A 21,383-nucleotide genomic window follows, 5' to 3' on the forward strand; every position below is an offset into this window, starting at 1 on the left:
TAAGGTCTTCTTCTCCAAGCTTCTCACTGAGTGTTGTCAGTTGATTAGATAAACTGCACGATTTGAGCATTGTAATTTGGTCTTTATGTAAACCTTGGCAGGCCATGACTTCCAAGATAGCTTGCCTGATAGTGTACTTGGAGAATACCATCACCTCAGAGAATTTTTCACATAACATTTTCCTTCTTATGTTTTTCTGCTTTCATTCTGTTGCTCACCTTCTTATTTCTTCTTGGCTAAATATAGCTAAAGTTTAAGTGTCCTGCCACTACCCAGTGGGGCGCACAGCACTGATTTGGACCATGACTCTGCACACAGGCCAGAAACGTACACGGGACCTTAAGCTCACCTTCCTTACTTGTATCAAATGACGACCAGTATACTGATCTTCCATCCCTTTGCTTAAGGCAGGAGATGGCTTAAATAAATAACTTAGATTGGAAAAAATAAATAAATAAAGTTTAAGTGTCCTTCAAGGAGCTGCTGTAGTATGTCCTGTAAATTTAGAGATGTACTGCTAACTAGCATTAATAGTTAAAAACTAATATGACAGTGATGTAAGACAGTCACCATCCTATAAATTTTTCATATTCTTTTAAAAGTAAGGGTTATATTAAAATATTTGTTATTTCTAACATCAGACTGCTGAACCTACAATTTTGTTATTAATTTCTAATTTTATTGCTTTATGGTCAGAGATCTTCTGAATGGTATTAATCATTTGGAATTAATAGAGGTTTTCTTTATGATCTTAAAGATGACTGTTTCTGTAAACATTCTGCGTATACTCAAAAAGAATGCATATTTCCTGTTTGTTGAGCATAGCCAATATTTTTTCAATAGCTTGAGTTTGATCATTGTATTTTCCAGATATTCTTATAACACTCTTAACATTTTATTTGCTTCACCTATCAGATTCTGAGGCAGGTGTGTTAAAATCATCAGCTACAATTGGGGTGCCTGGGTAGCTCAGTCAGTTAAGTGTTGGACTCTTGATTTCAGTTTGGGTCATGATCTCAGTATCATGATCTCAGGGTCATGAGATCAAACCCCGAGGCGAGCCCCATGCTCAGTGGAGAGTCTGCTTGAGAATCTCTTTCCCTCTCCCTCTGCCCCTCCCGACCCCTCTAAAATAAATCAATAAATCTTTTTAAAAAATCATCAACTACAACTGATAAATTACATATTTCTTCCTGAAATTGTTTCAGTATTGATATGTTTTAAAGCTGTATTTTAGGGTGCATGTGAATTTATGATGATTATAATCTTCTTGTTCAATTATTACTTTTCTAGTACATAAGGTACATTTATTAGAACACAGTACATTTCCTTTCTGTTCTTTATGATTTTTTTTGTTTTAAATTCTATTTAGTCAGATATTAAGAGACAACCCCACATTTCTGTGGGTTCATATTTTCCTAGCAAAACTTTTTCCATCTATTTTCAATCTTTCATTTTCTTTTTGTCTTATGTGTATCTCTTGTTGCCTGTATGTTGGGGCTTTATTTTTTTTTTTAATCCGAGATTCTCTGTTTTAATTGGTGACTGCAACCACTGTACTATAATTAATTTAAGACTATTTCACACATATTAAGACCCATATTCATGTTTATTTACCCATATTGCTTTCTTAATTTTCCCAATCTCTATCCTCTCCCCTCCCCCCAAAACCAGAAAAGCCTTAACCTGCTTGTTTGTCATGTTGATCTTGTCCCCAGTCTTGTCAGTATCAACAAGAATTTTAGTTTGGGGTATTTATTTGTTAACACTTGAATTTTCTTATTTGAGGTCTATTTCTTTCATTAATTAAAAAATGTATTTCTTCAAATATTTACCCTTCCCTGTTTATATGTTTTTCGTCTCCTTCTGGGACTCCTGTTGTCTGCACATTGGCACTTCCACCTCTGTTTTCTATTTTTTGTCCTTTCTGTTTTCTACCTCTTTACTCTTTTCTGCTTCCTCTGGGGGAGATTCCTAATCAGATCTTCTTACTAATTCATTTAGAAGCTGTGTCCATCTTACTGATTAACTGTTATTCATTGCCATTATTGCATATAGATTTATTTCAGCTATCGTATTTCTTCATATACAGTATTCTCCCGTGTTCTTTTGTATTATTTCTTGTTCCTTTCTGTATTGCTAATAATCTTTATGTCCTTCAATATATGTTTTCAAGCTTATTTGGAATTTTTCATCAGCCTTTCCTAATCACGCCGGCGTATTGTAAACTTTGTTTCATTTGTTGGCTCTCCTTTGGAATGGTTGTATTCCTGAGACGTCTAATTGTCTTGGTCTAGGAGCTCCTGCCTTTGGAGTAATTGGTCTCTAATGTCTCTTGGGGAGTGGCCAAGGGCCAAGCCGTGGCTTTGTGGATCCTGGTGAATTTAAGGAGAATGGAGGGAATGAGTCCCAGGGTAGAAACCAAGTCATCTTGGGGTATCCTGGATACCTTCCGGGGCTGCTACTCCACAGGAACACTTACACCTGGCTGCTGGTGTGAAGCATCGGGATAAGACACTCCCCTCCCCATCCAAGTTATAATGCACCAGTTTTACGGTGTTGGAGAAGATTCGAAGGGCAGGAATGGATGCCCAGGGGGGCTGCTTAGTGCAAACTTATTTGTTTTCATGAACTCCTTACTCCTTTAGGGCTTTTGTGCCTCCCTGAGAGTATTCTGTGGACCCTGGGACCAGCAGTGAGGCCTGTGGCTGTAGGGGAGGTCCCAGAGCCCCAAGAAGGTGAAGAGGAGAACACAATACAACTCTTTCCTCTGTCCTATGCTTTCTTGCTGTGGCCTCCAGCTGTTTTCTAGACCCCCTCCTCTCTCCTCAAAGTACTCACTCATTCAAGAAACTGAGAGTTTCTCATTTTTGTTTATTTCTTTTTTCCTTTTCCTTTTTTTCCCCATTAAATACTAATTCCTGACATGCATGTGTACCTTCTTTTTCTGTAGTTTCGCCAGGGTTGATTTCTGGAGTTGGAGCTGGCAGTCCTAACTACTTTGCCCCCTTGGCTGGCCCTGCAGTTCCTCGAGCCTTTTCCTTCTCCGCTCTGCCTCTCTTCATCACCTGATGCCTAGTTCCGTGGGTAAGTTGGTGTTCATGGTCTTTATTGTCCTATCTGTGTAGGCCTCCGTTCTTGAAAATCACTAAGTGGAAGTCATATTACAAACAGCACTAAAATCAGCCCTCCTTCCTCTTCTTCAGCTCTGCCACAGGCCTCAGGTTAGGCCTGGGGTGTCCACTGAGAGTTTCCCAAAGCATGTTTTGTCTCCCAAATGTCTGCACAAAGACCACATCTGAAATGGAAAAGCTGCAAACCAGCACTGTGTGTGAAAAAAAAATCCCTGGGTAGAAAAAGAAGTCATCACTATAGTAAGAAACCCTCTAAGCTATAGAAAGCTGAATTTCATCTAAAGACCCCTCATTTTTGAAGGAATCTACGGACCATGAATTAAATTAATTTGGGACCAGAAAAGATACATGTTGCAAACCACCTCTATCCTCTCGGTCAACAGGCGACAATGATCTGGTACCCTTTAGAGCTAAGAAGGGAACAGTCTTACTTTGAGAGTAAAGGATGGTGCAACCATCCAACCAAGATGGCAATTTAAAAAGCAAAGGCAGTGGGTACCCTTGATTCAAATCCTAGCGCGGCCACTAACTACTAATTGTGTGACTGTGGTGGGTGCATTATTTAAGTTCTCTTTCACTTAGTTTTCTCCTCGTTAAAATGGGATAAAAACAGTTTCAGTTGTTACAAAGAGTAAGTAAGCTAGTGTCTAGGAGTCTCTTCATATTGGCTACTGTGTTTCAATGATTGGTGTTCCTAGCTTTTTTTCTTCTTAAATCATCTCTATTTGAGGGATACTCTCTGTAACCCTAACCATCATGACAATACCCCTCTTGTGATGACAGCATGCAGAAGCTGTCATGCTTGGGCACAGGAGGGAAATGCTTGCAGCCCTGAGAGTAGCCACCCACCACCCACCGTGCTGCGTGCACATGTCAGGGGTTTGCAGCTGGGTGTACGAATCGGTGCAGGGCCTCTGTGTGAGACCGGTGTGCTAGCCTTGATTAGCCTGTCTGGCAGGGGTGGATGGACACTGGTTTCCTCGTCTATTCTGAATGCATTTTGTGCCCTCTCCTCAATAAAGACATCTCAACTGGTTTTACTGAATTTCCATTCAGCACTTTGCTTATAATACCCTGAGATTTTGTTTGGAAGCAATTTTTCCAAATTAAAATAAGATAAGAAGTCTCTTAAGTAGAGGAGATGGCAGTGACATGCAGCCACATTGCTGGTCAGTCAGCCAAGAGGGTTTCTGGAAAGTTAGAGAGAAGGCATTGAATTTCTGTAAGTGGAAATTTCTGTAAGTCTGATCAGTGACCTGAGAGCCTGGCTGGTCAATGCTTAAGATAATGGAAAAATCTCTGAAATCTTTCCGAGTTGCTCACTAATCCAAATGGAGGACCATATGCTATTAGAAAATCTTCCTGACCTGAGTTAGACTGTGTTTTCACTCCTTCAATGCTTCATATTATTCACAGGCAGTAAACAGGTGTTAGTCCTACATCCAGAAGAACAGAAGTAATCAGAAGGTTAGTTCTTACTACAAAGTGGTTTCTCCACTTTGCTTGACTCTCACAAGCACATATCATTCTTTCTTTTATGTTTCCAGTTATTGTTCCCCCCCTTCCCCCCCTGCAGACACGTAAATTATCTACGGATTAGTTCATTACAATCAATTTTATGTAAGCTTAAGCGAGGAGTGAGGCATCTTGTCTCCCCTCTCGGAATAATAAATGGGGCTTCCTTCTGAGTTTACCTGATTGCTTTTCTAAATATGGCTTCTGATCTCCCCTTTTCACGTATAATAACCTTATTTTAAACTCTAAAGTGTTAACTCCCCCGATAAGCCGCTGAATGGTAATCTAGCCAATGGAAGAATCACTGTTTTAGACCTTGTTTCTTAAGGAAAATGAGTCCTCGCTAAGTGTTTATGTGGAGATCTTGTTCTGAGAATGTTTCTTATAACTTGGGCTGTCCTACCAAGCACTAATAAGGAGGAAAGGTCACATTCAGCTACCCGTTCCAACCACATGGACCCTTCGTTCTCCCACTGCAAAGATATCAGTGGTTATGTTTTTAGGGTAATGGTTCACTTAGTAGGTTTTGATTTGTACCATTGACACAGGAAAGAAGCAGTCACCACTGTAAAGAAACTTTGCCATGATAATGACTATAAATAAATATTTGTCATGGAGCTAAATGAAAAGTGTATGAAATGTCTGTTGAATCAAAGATAATGAATGAAGGAATGAATGAGCAAGGCTGGAGCTCCATGACGATAGTGTTTCTGTCATTTCTTTTTCAACATCTTTCCCTCTTTCAAGAATGGTGATATCTATGTGTACCAAAGGCCTGTTTTGTAGTGGCGATCAAAGCAGGTGGGCAACTGACCATCTGAGTTGAATTTGCCCTCTTGAAGAATCAGGTTTTTTGGTATGATGGAAAATTACTTTTGTTTTTCAAGATCACAAGGGTAATAGTTTCTATCTGTATTGCCTACTGGGGCATAAGGGGAAAGATGTAGCCCTTATGTATCTTTTCTGAAAAAGTTCTTCAGCTCTCACGAGGACAATAGTTGAGTAGTGTGTGGAACCTACAGATTGTTCTCTTCCCCTTTATTAGCCTATCACAGTTCTCATTTAATCCTCATTTTTTCCATTTCATGCTTTCCAGATCTGAAAATCTTTCCAATAGTGGCCTTTATGCATTCTAATGACATTTAATTAGTTGCCTTTTATCCCGCCTTAGTCTCTCTCCCAGACTATATTAAAAATCAATGATTGTAACATTTCTAATGATCTGATGTGATGTTGGACAGTTCAAGTCTGGTCCCAGAATAACGAAAAAAAAAAAAAAAAAGGCAAGAACCATAACAGGATGTGATACTTCTTGCCCTAGATTTCTTTGCTGTGCTTCCCAAACTTACACAATAGACATCAACAATTGTGTGTGGTTTTTGCATTATCAAGGGTATGAGAACTGTGCTTTGGAGTTTATAGGAAAGTTGAAGATGGAAGATGATTATACTGACAAAGACAATAACCTCGATGTTTTTGCATATGGTTTTCCAACCTCTACTTTTGGATTATCTTTCCCCCTCCTGCTACCCCAACTAAATGGGATGTTAGCCACCCATGGCTGAAATGAAAAAAATGAACATGGAATGAGCAGGAGACAAGATGAATGAATGAAAGATGAGAATATATTTCTTTAGAAAAATATGCACATATACATCTTTTTGCTTTTAACATACTCTGTATTAATTTATACATATACATAGCGTAAGCAGTTCACATCATTTGGCACTATGTATAATTCTACGGTAAGCTGTGTTGTTTCGTCAGCCCCTACTATAATAGCACAATAATGTCTAGAATATTTAGCAATATATTATCACATTTGTACTAGAGCTGCCTCAAATACTCTGTTTTCCATGTTTGTAAACAAAAATAGGAACACCACTACATAAACACTGTGATTGGAAAAATACCTTCTTTTCAATTCCTCCTTTACGTTCAGTAAGGAAACATAAGTCACTTTAGTATCCAAAATACATTTTCACTGAAGGAATATAATTTTCTTTGGGTGCACTAAATATGTAACCAGAACAAATAAACTTTTTGTTTTTCCACAGCTAAATCACCTCTGAAAGGCAGTGGCATTGACATAGACGAGATCTGAGATTTGGAGGGTTTCAATGGATCTCCCCATTTAGCACAAAATCAAATGATGGTAACTGTGATTACTGTTGCAAATTCACAAATGAACTTCAGGTGCCAGTAATGAGAACTGGTTTATTCAGGGATTTCTGGAGATTTTATACTGAGGGTGTACGGAGAGATGTGGGAATATAATATTGGATTTTAATAAGAACCTCTACTTTTATTTTAAATGAACTGGTAGATGGTTCAACTCATAGCAGTTACTTTTCCTCCTCCCGTTTTGCTAATAGCAGCAAACAAGAGGTCAACTACAAACTGATTTCTAATTAGCCCTACTGAATCTTCCTGGAAAAGACCGAGATCTTGTTAAGCTTTGAAGCTGGATGGAAGGCAGTTAATGGATTTATATGGAGTCTTTTAATTACCAGTCTTAAACAAATTTATCTTTTACTGCTAGATAGCACCCAAGGGCAAGAGGTAATCTGCTTTATAAACCTTAGAGTGACCTGCTTTATAAATCCTGGAGCTTAAGAAAGTGGAAAACTCTCTTTAAAGAGAATATTCTCTTCCACTAGAAATTATAGTTTTGGCAGTTTTGTGAAAAATTTAGTGATGGATTCTTTGTGACCTCCCAATTTATAAACGTCAGTGACCAAAGCACATTCAACGTGAAGGCCGGTTCCTTATGGCAGTTAGGGCCCATTCAATGGACACCACGCTGAGCATACGATATTAATAAACCAATTAACAAATTGGCCCATCTAATGTTTTGAGCAAACTGACTCTAAATTTCTTTTTCATTCAAAGCATTACATCTTCCTGCCAAATGCAGGTCTCCCCCCCCCCACCTTCTTAGTCACCTCTATATTAGAAAGCCACCTGGTCTTGCAGAGGTCATGTAATTTGTGCGGTTTACATTGTGTGGATGGTAAAACATCTGAGTAACGTCGGAATTGATTGAAATAAAAAAATTAAAAATCATATCCATAGCCAAATACAGAAATATTCTAATTCAAAGTCTAGAGTTAAAAAGAAAAATAGTGACCGTGATTTTAATTTTTCAAAGTTATAAATGGCTCAAGATTAACAAGGAGCACCCTGTTTCTGAACTAGGTCAATTTAATTGTGTTTTTCTTGGATACTTTGCTTGCATTACTATGACATCTGCATCTCAGTCCTGGATGAAAGATGGAGTTCACAAGGGATGCAGTGGGAGACCCCATTCCTAGACTGTCTCCCACAGCAATAGTACCAAGGATTACTTTCTCCAGAGTTACTATGGACAAATTCACTTAATAATTCTTCACAAATGATATGCTCAGCTCCTGGGAGGATGGGGATCACTTTAAACGCATGGTCGGTCTGTCTCCCAGGAAATGAAGGCTCAGTGATCACAATGCTGCGTTAGCTTCACATTCAAGCGGATGACTCTTGCTCAATGATTTCCAGAGCAATGACCTCGGCACCCTCCTCGCCCAGGTTGTTGGCGGCTTCGTTCCTCGGCTCCTGATGGCAGATGTAAACCGGGATGTCCCCGGCTTCGGCAGCGGCGGCAGCGGCGGCGGCGGCGGCGGCTGCGGCATTGGCTGCGGAGCGGCGGGGGTTCCTTCGCCCCCAGCGCTGGTCCCACTGGGTTTTAAACTGGGCCCACTGGCGCTTCACGGTGGTTTGGACCTGGAAGAGAAAAGGGAACCTTGTTTTCGTATGGCTGTCAGAAACGACCCGAGCCAAGCTTATGGGCACAGTTCGTGTTGCTTATCAGAGGTTAAAGGAGGACGAATTGTAATTCTGATCCAAAGGACCATGCAGTATAGACGCTCTGGTTGGGGAATATACCATCTTGGAAGAACTTGCAAGTCGGAGAAATGAGTTGCTTGCCTAAGTACTGGCAAGGTCATTTGCTCTTTTGAGCAAAAGTCTCTTCTTTAGCTCTTCTCTCCAGTGAATGAAATTTGCCTTGGTTTTATACCCAATATGGTATATGTGTTCTATCAGAGGAAACAATTTTGAAAAGTTTTTATCTGCTACCACCTCTGATAATGCAGAAGCTTTAATCTAAGCCTGCACATTACTGGTCATATAAAAAAATATATATGTAAACCACAGCACAGTTCAGGGTTTCATGATAAGGGCTTCATACTATCGATTTTCCTTTCTCCAGCACGGCTTGAGGTGGGGCACGCTGGATGAAACTCTGGTGAATGGAGTGCCAAGTTTTAAGAATAAAATGTCAACCTCTTCCTATGGAAAAACTCATAATATGTAAACAAACTTACCAAACTTGCTTTACAAATATGATAAACTGTATAATAGAGAAGGAGAAGACGCTAAAGCCAGGAAGCTCTAAATACGAAAACTATGATAGCCACTGCGGAAAAGAACACCATGGGCAGTAATGCTGCTTGTCCAGCTCCAATTTCTCCAGAACTGAATTCAATTTAGTCATTAATTCATCTTCCCTGTCATCTCATAACATCTTGCTTTTCTCTATAGCTGAGCAAAACTAAAATGATTAGAGACTATTGCTATAATATCTACTCTACATTTCTGAGTTTCTGTTGCTCAGTACATGAGACAAGCTTTTATACAAAATATTTGCATCGACTTATTAATACATCTTTCGTTACTTTGCTACTGAACTTGGATGTAAGACCTAATCGTTATGGGAGCACAGGACGGGAAATCTGGAAATAGTATGACATGAGATAAAGCATGTGACAAGTTAATTGTGAAAAGCCAAATTTGTATGAATAGAAAAGAAAATATAAATGATAGCACAACCTATTAATGTTATAAAGAGATATGCCTGATAGAAGGCTGAATAATTTCTGTGGCAAATGCATTTCTGTGTTTCATAGCAGAACAGTCTTTCCAAATAACTGTTAGTATTTGTCATATCATTTTAAATATTTTACTCAGAAAAAGGCAAAACAGTCAAATGATTCATTGAAGACAAGAGGGTATGAACCTCGTAACTGGAGAGGTTCCTCTTCAGATAGCAGAGCAGCCATCAAGTTCAAGATGACAAATGGCAGAGGAATTTGGTAATCTGATCATTTGGAATTACTGCGGCAACAAACTGTTTTGTGGTTTTGGTTTTTCGGAGGTGATGAGTGTGTGGGTGTACTCTCTAATGTGTGTCTATCTGATTTTATTTAAAAGAGACAAAGACCAAAACTTTAAGTGCCATGGTCGAGCTGTGTGCCATGCAGCTGAACCTTGCCCTGACAAAAGACGTACAGAGGACTGCGGAGGGGATGAAAAGTTGTAGCTGTTGCTGTTATTTACTGAGGGCTTACCACGTGCCGTTTTCCAAGCTCTTGATAGTATGAACTTACTTAATCCTGTTGATTTAACGACTACTCCCCTCACTTTACATATGGGGACTGAGCTTATGTAATGTGTCTAGGGTCAGACAGTTGGAATGTGATGGAACCACCAGGCCGGGGGAAGCCCGTGGCTCCTGACTGTGCTGCTGGGCCACAGCATACACTATAGAGAGCTGACCATCAAGTTTAAAACTGAACTGAAGGTAGGATTTGTTTCTTGTGGTCATTGCATAGGCAGGAGGAGAGCGTTAAGTGTTGACGCATCTGCTCCGAAGACTGTGCTCTTTGGATTTGGGTCCCAGTTTGTTTCCTGCAGGTTTTTTATTTTTCTTTCTTTCTTAGATTTTTCTCCTTTGTAAAAAGGAGTTCATGACATGAATTCAGAGTTATGAGTTGGATTTACTGAGGTTATTTGATTCACCTCGTATGGTGCTGGTGCATAGCAGTAATTCCCTACTTTTTCTCCTATTCTCTCCCCACGCTGACCCCACTCCCCACACCACCTCCAAGCTTCTTCCAGTCAATGTGGCTGGATTTGTGAGAGTCAAGTAACTCCCTTTTGATAGTCTGGCACCTTCAAGCTCCTATCTGGGCTCGTTCTTTATTAGGGCTATTTACTGGTTGAAAATTGATGCATGTAAGTGTTTTGCCTCCTATTGTTTCCTAAGAGGTACAAATGGAAGGTGTAATGCAGCTAGAGGGGACAGGATGGATTGGAAGAGGCAGAGCTGAGGAAGAATGAAAAAGTAAAGAAGGAAAGCAATTAGGACAGTTTATCCACATTTAGTGAATAACTCAGCACTGACTAGTTTGTTCACCCTCTGAGACATTTCTATCTAGAGGTCAAGACACAAAGAGAAGACAAGTCTAAAGGATTAGGTCCATTTTTTGTCTCTAACTGAAACAATGTGCTCTTGCACATACCGGCTTCTTGTGCTCGGCTGCTGCCATTCAAAACAGCAGAGGGTGACTTACTCCAAAGGGGCTGAACTTGACCAGGGTTATTCTCTTCAGAAGGAATTCAGTCCACACCCAAAGTGACCTGAAATCTTGGTTTGATGGTTTTGTCCTTCAGCGATTAACCAAAATGCCTCCATTTCAGTCACCTGGCCAGGCACATATAGAAGGGATTTGGGTCCTGTAAGAGCACTTAGACACCAGGCACAGAGCTGCTGTCAGGGGCAGGAGTGAAAGATTCCCATCATTCTACTGCTTTTGTCTGAGTTGGCTCATATCTCTGCCAGAGTGGTTTTTAGCCACTTATGGCCCTGACATGAATTTTCCAAAATCAACAAATTGCTTGTCTCCCTCCACCAGCTATATCATTTCTTCCCCTCAGGCCTCTCTGCTCATATTACTCCCTTGTACTGGAATGGTCCTCTCCCACCCTTCAGTGATGCCAAAACTGGTTTTTCAGGACTCAACTCTGCTTCCCCAGGAACCTTTTCTTGACCCCCTGATACAGAGTCAGGAGTCTCTTGTTCATGCTCTTGTTGCAGTAACCTGTATTCCCTATTGCTCTTACTATGTTATCCCATCGTGACTCGGTATATCTCTCTCTCCTCCTGTACCTGGAAATTCTAAAAAGCAGGAACCATGTCTTGTTCATTTTTATATTCCCAGAACGTGTCATGCTGTTGGGCATATAGCAGTTATTCAACCAATATTTGTTGACTGATTGTCAACATCCATTCTAGAATGAGTTCATAACTCTTTCAGCCAAGAAAATGATCACTAATGACCATAATTAGTGCACTGGTATCCAGTGGTACTAGGGTGGGGAGCTGAAAGCATCTAGGGCAAACATAATGGAGAAATGGGAATTTTCTTTCATGCAGACATGAAACACTGGGTTTTGATACGAGACCTAGAATCAATGCTTTTCGAGAACTTGACTTCCTTCTGGAGGTGTCCTGTAAGCCACTGGGTGTTAGATCATCTACAACTGTTGCTAGGTCTTCTCTCATGCCATGGTGTGTGTTTTTGGGAACTGCTCCTGAGCTCCAATGAGTTGTACTTTTGGAAATGATCAGAAGCAGGCACTTGTTATACTGCCCAGGCAACCAGCTGGGCGGGAAAGGAAGACTGTCATTGGGTAACATCACACCACCTTTCTGTTCTTTTTGCACCTACAGCATCATTTCACCGGGTCTCATTCAATGCCATGAAAGAAAGGGCTGAACTTTGGGTCAAGAAACGCACTCTGCCCACATTAGCCCTGTAATCTTGGGTAGGATAGTTAACCTCTCTGAGACTCCTTTCTTCAGTACAACTCTTCCACCTCACCTCGCTGTTGGAGGATTAAATTGTGACAGTATATATCAAAGTGGCGTCTAAGCTTTAAAGTACCATACAGGGAGGCTACTGTTATTATTGCTATTTCCGTACTGTTATTAGGGCTGGATGTTGACCTCAAGTCTTCAGACTAAAATGAAACTCTTCTGTCATATTCTTTTTTGGAGGGTGGTGGTGCTAAGAAAATACGAAGACCCCTCAATGACACACATAGTTTCTGATCTCATACATTCTAAACTAGGTCTCCACAGAGTGCTCCATGGCCCAGGCTTGCTTCTTCCTGGATTTTTTTTTTTTTCTGTACAATTTATTTTTCTGTAGGGACTAGCCAAGAGATGGCATGGTTTTATTTGGGTTGTACTATCTATTAAATGTAGGTCCTTAAATGCTTTAAATGCCAGGTTTATAATCTAGGAACCATCCAATGCCCTGTTGAGGAATTAGGAAATATACTGCTTCAGCATATTTTTGGAGAAGCGCTGTCCCCAGACAAAGGGATCTGATAGTTTCCGTGGATTCAGCATCTCTCAAATACCAACACTGTCTTTATAGCTAAAAGTTACACAGATATTTAGAGGTATCCAAAGCAGACAGTTTAAGTGTAGAGTGAGTTTATAAAAGTGCCCAGCAGACCAAAAAAAAAAAAAAAAAGTCTTTGTTTCTCCTCACCTGTTCTTTTAAAATAATCCCCATTGGAGCATACATGCATATTAATGAAGTACCCTGCCCGGCATGAGGCCAAAGGGTTTGAGGCCTATTTTATATTTTTAATATTGTTATTACAGAAATGTTCATAGCCTTTTATAATTGCATTCCTGAATTATAATCTATTCTTCTGTGTGGAGATGGCAATCTGCTTCAATTTGTAAACCACACATAAGAATAGGCCCTTAGCAGGATGTAGAAGACACTTGAATAATTATAGTTTAACAGGGCAATTATCTCCTACAATACCACAGGTTGAGCTTGATGCTGCTTTGATCACTAGAATAAGGGCATTGAATCTGTTTGGGGAAAAAAACAAAACAAAACAGGGAGACTTTTTATTGCTCCTGAAAAGCATCAGAAATGTTAGGAGTTGCCAATATAACACACCAAGTTTTGAATTATATAGATTCATCACTCATTATAAAAGCAATTAACACAGATCACTTTACATTTTCCCTAATTATATCAATTTATTTATTACCAAATTCAAAAAATAGAGCCTGGTCTGATGGTTTGAAGACGTAATTATCACACCTGGCTCAATTATTAACCATCTATCTGAGTATCTTGGTATACTTGGGCCTCCGTTTCTACATTTGTGAAAAAGAAAATCAGGTCAGAATCTTCGCCATTGGCCTGGAATGCTTTTATCTTTGGCCTTTGTTTTCCTGAAGTTCGGTCCAGGCACCAGCAGTTACATACTGTGGCACGGAAGGCGGGGTTCATCCCCAGGAGTGCTGACTCAATGGATAGATTTGTCAGACCTGCGTCCTCACACCGTCACTTGCTGTCCCACAGCTCGACAGGCCTACTGCGGTGCAAATTTAAGATTAAAAACCACGAGTTTTATAAACACGTTAAATCCACTTGGAGGTACGCTTTAAATGCTTGCATATCACTTTTTGAAGCGGAATCCCTATTAAACTCCATTAATTAGATGCTGAAGGATACTTTGGAATATTAGTCATGAAGTTGTCACTGATATTTTTTTTCACCCTGTTGGAGCATGATCTTTACTGGTCTTTATCTTACAGAACGTACATGCCTGACAGTTTGGGGTGAATTGGGTACTTTATGATTAGAAGATCAAGGCCTTCTAATTCCCTTTCACTATCTACCCCCCTACGTCTGTAGAAGCTTTCCTGTTCTAGAAGACAACAATAAATAAATATCATCTATAATAAGGTTAATATTTTTGAAAATATTTAACTATTGTATTTCCTAAATAACATTCCCCTGCAACACCCTCATTCATTAAGTCAAGTTCATTCACTGCTTGAAGAACAACTTGGATTTTGTCTAGAGTAGGTTCTCAAAGTGTGTTCTCTGATCATCAGCATCAGCATCACCTGGAAACTTGTTAGAAATGCAAATTCTCGGGGCGCCTGGGTGGCACAGCGGTTAAGCGTCTGCCTTCAGCTCAGGGCGTGATCCCGGCATTATGGTATCGAGCCCCACATCAGGCTCTTCCGCTATGAGCCTGCTTCTTCCTCTCCCACTCCCCCCTGCTTGTGTTCCCTCTCTCGCTGGCTGTCTCTATCTCTGTTGAATAAATAAATAAAATCTTAAAAAAAAAAAAAAGAAATGCAAATTCTCAGGGCACCTAGGTGGCTCAGTCGTTAAGCGACTGCCTTCGGCTCAGGTCATGATCCCAGGGTCCTGGGATGGAGCCCCTGCATTGGTCTCCCTGCTCAGCGGGGAGTCTGCTTCTCCCTCTGCCTGCCACTCCCCCTCCTTGCCCTTGCTCTCTGTCAAATAAATAAATTAAAATCTTAAAAAAAAAAAAAAGGAAATGCAAATTCTCAGGCCCCATCCCTGTCCTACTGACTAGGAAACTCTCCTGGGAGGGGCCAAGCACTCTCTGTTTTAGCAGACTTTTCCAGGCGATTCTGATGCACACGAAAGTTTGAGAATACTGGTCTAGAACAAAGAAATAGTTGCTTAGCTTTGAGTCTCAAAGTTGACTTTCTTAAGTCTCTAGAAGGACAACAGCTTTGAAAACCAGGTTTTATTGAGTGAGAGAAAGAATTTCTAGATAGAAAAGCTTATCTTTGCATATGAAGTGAAAACCATACTACTCTGGAAATAGAATTTTACTAAAAGCCATCGTGTAGAGAACATGCAGGATATGGCATAGGGAGAGTTCCTGCAGATAGGAAGGAACAGTGGTGAGTACAAAGTCCTTCCACTCCTGAGAGGGAGGGCGAGAGAGCTACAGAGACACAAATGACCTTGCATTTCCCATTCATGGTGGAAATACTTGGGAAAATGGAGAAGACAGAAAGCAGGAATAATAGAAACACCCCAGTATAGCAAGTCTTTCTCTGATTCTGAGAGCACAGGTCTAGAAATTGATAGCCATGTAAAGAAGTCCCGCATTTGGCCTGCTACCATGTCCAAATTGGTGCCTGAGCAGTGGAGTGGGAATGGCTGTGACATGTGCTGAAGACAGATTCACAGGCCCATCACGGTGTAAAGAGAGGAGGCTGACTCTCCCGGCTCCTCCGGTGGCTTGGAAGAGAGAACCGATGTAGCAGAATGGGGCCGGGGCCTGGTCGAGGAGGCTACACAGTAAAAGGATGTCTAGGCTCCTCAGAAGTGAGCGGAGCCTCTTCAACAGGGGCTTCCAATCGCACCTTTGGATAAGGGCTTTGGAACTAAATATTTTCTAGAAAGAGACTGCTGTCTCTTAGAAGCCGGTGGGATGGGCTCTCTAAAGCAAGATAAGTTACAACAAAGAAAACTAGTTGTAGTTTCCATCCACTCCAGTCTGTTACTGTTAAATTGAGATCTTTCTGATCATGCTACTTTGAGCGATGAACGATTTTACCCACGATGCATGGACAATAGCAAGAAACAAGAAAAAGGGAGAACATGTACTGTGTTGTTGGTGCTCTCTCAATTTTTAAGCTGCAGCTTGGAAACGCGGGGCATCTTTACAGGCGTCATCATCTTTTCGAGGTCCCTTAGATAGTTAATTATTTACTGAAAGGTATGGGTGGTCAATGTCCACACTCTTGGAAGACTTGTAGGAATTACATGACCCATAAGCACGCTCTCATGGGTGCTTCCTGATTCCTACTACTGTCATCCTCCAAATTCCTTCCCTGCTTCTAGTCTACCTGTTAACTATCTGATCCATTTCCATAATCGCAATCACTGATAACATACAGGTAAAAAATGAAAATGCAAGCCCCAATCTGCACTGTCTCACTGCCATCTCAGCCCCTAGGTCAGTGCTAAAACTCAGTGTGCTGCCAGCGCAGCCCAGTCCCCGCTCTGCGGCAGCTGCCGCTGCAGGAACATCCTACAGGCCCGCGCGCCCTGCCGGGTTCATGGGGTGTAGACAGCACCTTCACAGAGGCCCAGCTGTGATGTTATATTTGGCGCAGTACACACTTTCTACCTTATTAGAAATGTCACACTTGTAGCTTCCCCCGGTAATGGAATCTTAATTAAAATGGAGATGGTTTCTTGACTTCGAAAAGCAGAGATAACATACTCAAATGAACTAGAGACATTCAATTGTTAGAAGGACTTCTTGGCTTGCTTTCTATGCCTGACGCTTCAAAGACAGTGTCATGGCTAAAACACAGGAAGTACTGAGGTATTTTTACAAATGCCTGCAAGCCTCTCATGTTTTCAAGGTATGCCCCTTCTGAACCTGACTTTTATATTAGCCCTATATAGATATTGCTTTAGGTAGAAAAATTTATTTGTATGAAACATTTTATTTGTATGAAATTTTATTTGTATGAAACAACTCAAAAGACAGAGATATATGTTCACAGAAATTGATATAAAGATGGGATGACCTAAGCCCTATTTATTTATTTAGTTTTTGCTATTCTTAAAACAAACAAAAAAACCCCAAAGAGACACTTTAATAGCTGGCAGCAGAAGGCTGTCTTTCCATTTCTATCCCGAGCCTTCAGTCTAGCCCCTAGTGATAGTGAATGCACAAGATACTTCTGCCGAATGAAGGAATGAGTTTATGGATAAATGGATGAAGGGAGGGATAACGTGTGCCAATTGAAAAGGAGAATGAGAGCGACAAAAATCTTGCAATGCAATGACAAGGCTGGAGATAAAAAGATCACAGAACAGCAAAATATTACAGGTGCTCCCTTTTTAACTGAAGAAATAAAGGGTAGAGAATCAATTAAATATCAATTGATTCTGGTTAGAAAACCTTTCTAATTACTAACAGGAAAATCATATGTTTGTTGATCTCTTAACCAAATGTGATTTTCCTTGGTATAGAATTATTCTTAATAGGAATCAATGTAAAATTATAAAAAATAATTGTACATTACAATTCATGTGGTATATAACTAGAGAAAGTATACTAACAAAGCTCCCGGGAGGAATCACAGACATATTACAGTGCAGTGGAAGATCTAGTTAATTTCATTAAGAATCAGGAAATTTGGGTTCTTGTCCTGGTTATATAACTATGATTGTGACATTGTGCAAGTCACATGTTCTTCCTGGAGTGTAGATTTCTCACCCGAAAAATGAGGGAGCTTACATACCATGTTTCATGAAGCCCTGGACATTGTTTGGTACAAATTTAAGCAGCTCCACTTTTTTTTTTTAATTCAAATATAATTAACATATATATTGCAAATGGCAAGATTTCACTGTTTTATGGCTGAGTAATATTCCATTGCATGTATATACCACACCTTCTTTATCCATCCACCCATCAGTGGATGCTTGGGCTGTTTCCACATCTTGGCTATTATAAATAATGCTGCTATAAACATAGGGGTGCAGATATCTCTTTGGATTAGTGTTTTCATATTCTTTGGGTAAATACCCAGCAGTGGAATTATCGGATCATAGGACAGTTCTATTTTTAATTTTCCAAGGAGCCTCCGTGCTGTTTTCCACGGTGCCTGCTCCAGTTTGCATCCCCAGCGACAGTAAGCAGCTCCATGTTTCTGCTTCACAGTTAGGGTCCCAGGCAAGAAGATTTCATCAGAAGAAAGGGAACTCTGGCTAAACCCCCCTGACAACACTGGTCATATGGATCGCTAGATTTTACTGAGCTAAATATTCAGATAATAAGTTACTTATTTGAGAATCCTTTTTGGGTCTTAACTTCAGGGGGACTGTCACAATGTTGAAGAAGTAGTATGACACTGGCACCAAGCAACGGGACAAGAAAGCAGTGAACCAGTACAAACTGGCTGGATACTGGCCCCACGCCAGTGAGGAGCTGGGTCTTTCCAAGGAATGGCAGCATGACTTCTCTTTCTATGGGAATCCAGAATAGCTCTCACTCTTGCTGCTCAAGGGACTGATCGGTTTAAGGTGCCATCCAAGGAAATCAGAACTTAGCTGCCAGTGTGGGTAATATCTACAATTCTCCCACAGAAACATAGATAAGATTCAGCCTGCAGTAGTGGAAAAATACATGATCCTGTATGTCACGAAACCCTGCGAGGTCAACTGCAGAAGTGAGAGCAAATGAAATGTGTCCAGAGGCCCTTTGGGAACTGTAAAGTGCTGGCTTTATATCAACGAGTGATGGTATTATGTGAAATGCATGCTTACCTCATTGTTGCAGAAGCAGTAAATCACGGCGACGAAGAATCCCTAAAAAGAGGAGGAAAAATAGAACTAAGGTTATTTTTGGGTGCATGTGTTGTTTAGGAATCAATATAAATAGCCTGGAGAAGAACATTTCACTGTTGCATTAGCAAGTCAAGGCTCGATGAAAGACAATTACTAGCACACATATTCAGTGCTTCACTATAAGAATATCCTAGTTTAAGAGGGATATAGCTTCCAGCTTGGGGTCCAGTGGAGGCACTTCCTACTGATAGGAACATCTGTCTCTCTGCCCTGTGTTTCCTGGCTTTCGTGATTATGATGCTAGCCATCCAGGTTGGGAAACTGGCATTGGTTATGTTGATCTTCAAAACTCCCCTTCATGAAGATAAAACAAATGTGGCCCTCAAACTACCGGATAAGGGAAGGAAAGGATGAGAGGATGGTGGGAATAGAAACTCTGTCCTCAGCACTCAGTACTGTGCAGTGGGTCCAGCTCTGGACAAAATATTTGTCCTCAGAAAGATGTGTTCTCAAAGCTCATACTCCCCCTGTTTCCTTCCTCAGTTTTGAGATTTAAAAAAAAGAGGGAAACAGGCAATGAGGAAGAGAGAAGTTGTATCCCTTCCAGATTACATATATTTGGAAAGGTCCTTCTGATCACAGATGGGCCTTAGAAAATGCTTCACCCTATGTCAACTAGCTAAGCCAATAGTAGAATAAATACACCACCCGCTTCTTTACCTGGAAATGAATCAGAGAGTGCATCAGGTAATCATATATCTTCCCAAGCATCTTGTTGGAAGGCCTCCAGGGAAAGACGACGAACTGGATTCCCAGCAGGGGCACCAGGATCAGAGTGGCCCTCACCGCCTTCAAGTACATGTGGGATTCCGCCTCCTGGGTCTCCCTCATCTTGCTCACGAGCACCCGGACAATGTTGAGCAGGAAGAAGAAATTGACCTGCAAAGATACGATGTTATAAGCGAATCATCCAGGTTGGACCAACTTAGGGATGCCCGCTTTCCTCGGTTCTTGTTTATCTCATTCTGGGAGCAGATGTCACCCTCACAGCACAGAAGAGATGGCCTGTGAGGTGGTGTAATTCTCTTAGCATTGCTGGAAGCATCCGTACAACCAAAGACCAGCCCCAGACCTGAATTAACATTTTTGTCCAAATGAGAAAATATTTTTTTCCTGTATAAGTAAATGTATTAGGTTTGATTCCAATGAGGGTGTTTATTCTTTACTTTGATTTTTATGATTTTTACAAAGGAGGGTCATAAATTACACTGTTAGATCTTGCTTTCTGGTCATTTCATTATGAAGATTTTTCCCCTTAGGCAGGACTACTTCACAGAAAGTGAAATGAGGACTGAAGAATTTATCTGTAAAGTTTATGTAGTGGAGACAGCTAACCCAGCCTTCTTTTCTTTCTAATAACATTTTTTAAGGGAAATAACTTCATTGAGGTATAAGGCACATTCAGTAAATTGGAGATTTTAAGTTTATATTCAAGTTTAGAGAAACGTATGCACCTGGGTAACAACCACTCCAAGCAAGAAAAGAGCATTTTCATTACCCCAGAAAGTTTTCTCCTGCTCCTTTGCAGTCAACAACCCCCTCCCCTCCACTTTAATCAACTACTAATTTCTTTTTTTTTTTTTTATTTTTTTTTTTTATTTTTTTTTTTTTAAAGATTTTATTTATTTATTTGACAGAGACAGCCAGCGAGAGAGGGAACACAGCAGGGGGAGTGGGAGAGGAAGAAGCAGGCTCACAACGGAGGAGCCTGATGTGGGACTTGATCCCAGTACGCCGGGATCACGCCCTGAGCCGAAGGCAGACGCTTTAACGACTGCGCTACCCAGGCGCCCCTCAACTACTAATTTCTATTACCATAGAAGTGGGGTGTTATATAGTATGTACTCTTTCTTGTCTGGCTTCTTTGGTTTGACATATTATCTGTGCGATTCATTCATGTTATATATATTAGCATTTCCTTCATTTTTATTGCTGAGTAGTACTCCATTACTGTGGATAATACACATAATGTGTTTATTCATTCTAGTGTTGGTGGAAATTGGCATGGTTACCAGAATTTGACTATCATGAATAAACACGCTATTAATATTTGTATACAAGTCTTTGTGTGGACTTACATTTTCATGTCTCTTGGTAAGTACCCAGGAGTAGAACTGCCTGTTGATATGGTAAGCGTATATTTAACTTTATAAGAAACTGCCAAACTATTTTCCAAAGAGGTGGCTTCATTTAATGTTCACTCCAGCTCTAGTTGAGAATTCCAGTTGTTCTCTCCCTTGCCAACACTTGGTATGGTCACACTTTTTAACATTAGCCATTCCAGTGAGTCCCAAACTACTTTTGGCTGTGAAGATTAGTTCTGAAACCAAAGTCGTTTTTAAAATTTAACTGGTGATTTATTTTTAAGTGATCAGAATGATTTTCCTGCCCGGAATAGAAGTCAATATTGTTGCCCTCAAAATTCAAGAAAGGAAAGAGACCTTTAGTAATAATTAAACTCTTATGAGGTACTAGAAACATTCAAGAGCCACGTCAGTGGGTCTTTGTGAGGACAGTTGGGCTGGTTTGTCGTCACTGCTCCGGGGGAGGGCAAAAGAAACCGACTGTGCACTGGAGAGACTGGGGCAGTGGGAACTCAGGCTGGATGATGACTCGGTTTGATTGGTTACTAATGGAAAATTCTTCAATACATGAGCAGAACATGGTTTATGGC

The 21,383-nt window shown here is 40.6% G+C and overlaps 1 protein-coding gene and 1 long non-coding RNA gene across 2 annotated transcripts in view; one reads left to right on the forward strand and one right to left on the reverse strand.

Annotated features, from left to right (window-relative positions):
* The first annotated feature begins 2,277 nt into the window (after nt 1-2,277).
* Nucleotides 2,278-21,383, forward strand: part of LOC125281116 (uncharacterized) — a 190,068-nt gene continuing 170,962 nt past the window's right edge. The window contains exon 1 of the long non-coding RNA XR_007188189.2: nt 2,278-3,087. This is a non-coding gene — a long non-coding RNA (uncharacterized LOC125281116). The remainder of the gene's footprint in view (nt 3,088-21,383) is intronic.
* Nucleotides 6,355-21,383, reverse strand: part of CALCR (calcitonin receptor) — a 63,567-nt gene continuing 48,538 nt past the window's right edge. The window contains exons 10-12 of the mRNA XM_048213109.2: nt 19,370-19,588; nt 18,629-18,670; nt 6,355-8,408 (exon numbers count right to left, since the gene is read on the reverse strand). Coding sequence (XP_048069066.1) covers nt 8,151-8,408; nt 18,629-18,670; nt 19,370-19,588 — 519 coding nt within the window. The 3' untranslated portion in view covers nt 6,355-8,150. The remainder of the gene's footprint in view (nt 8,409-18,628; nt 18,671-19,369; nt 19,589-21,383) is intronic.

This window comes from Ursus arctos, unplaced genomic scaffold, assembly GCF_023065955.2.
Source record: "Ursus arctos isolate Adak ecotype North America unplaced genomic scaffold, UrsArc2.0 scaffold_3, whole genome shotgun sequence".
NCBI lineage: Eukaryota > Metazoa > Chordata > Mammalia > Carnivora > Ursidae > Ursus > Ursus arctos.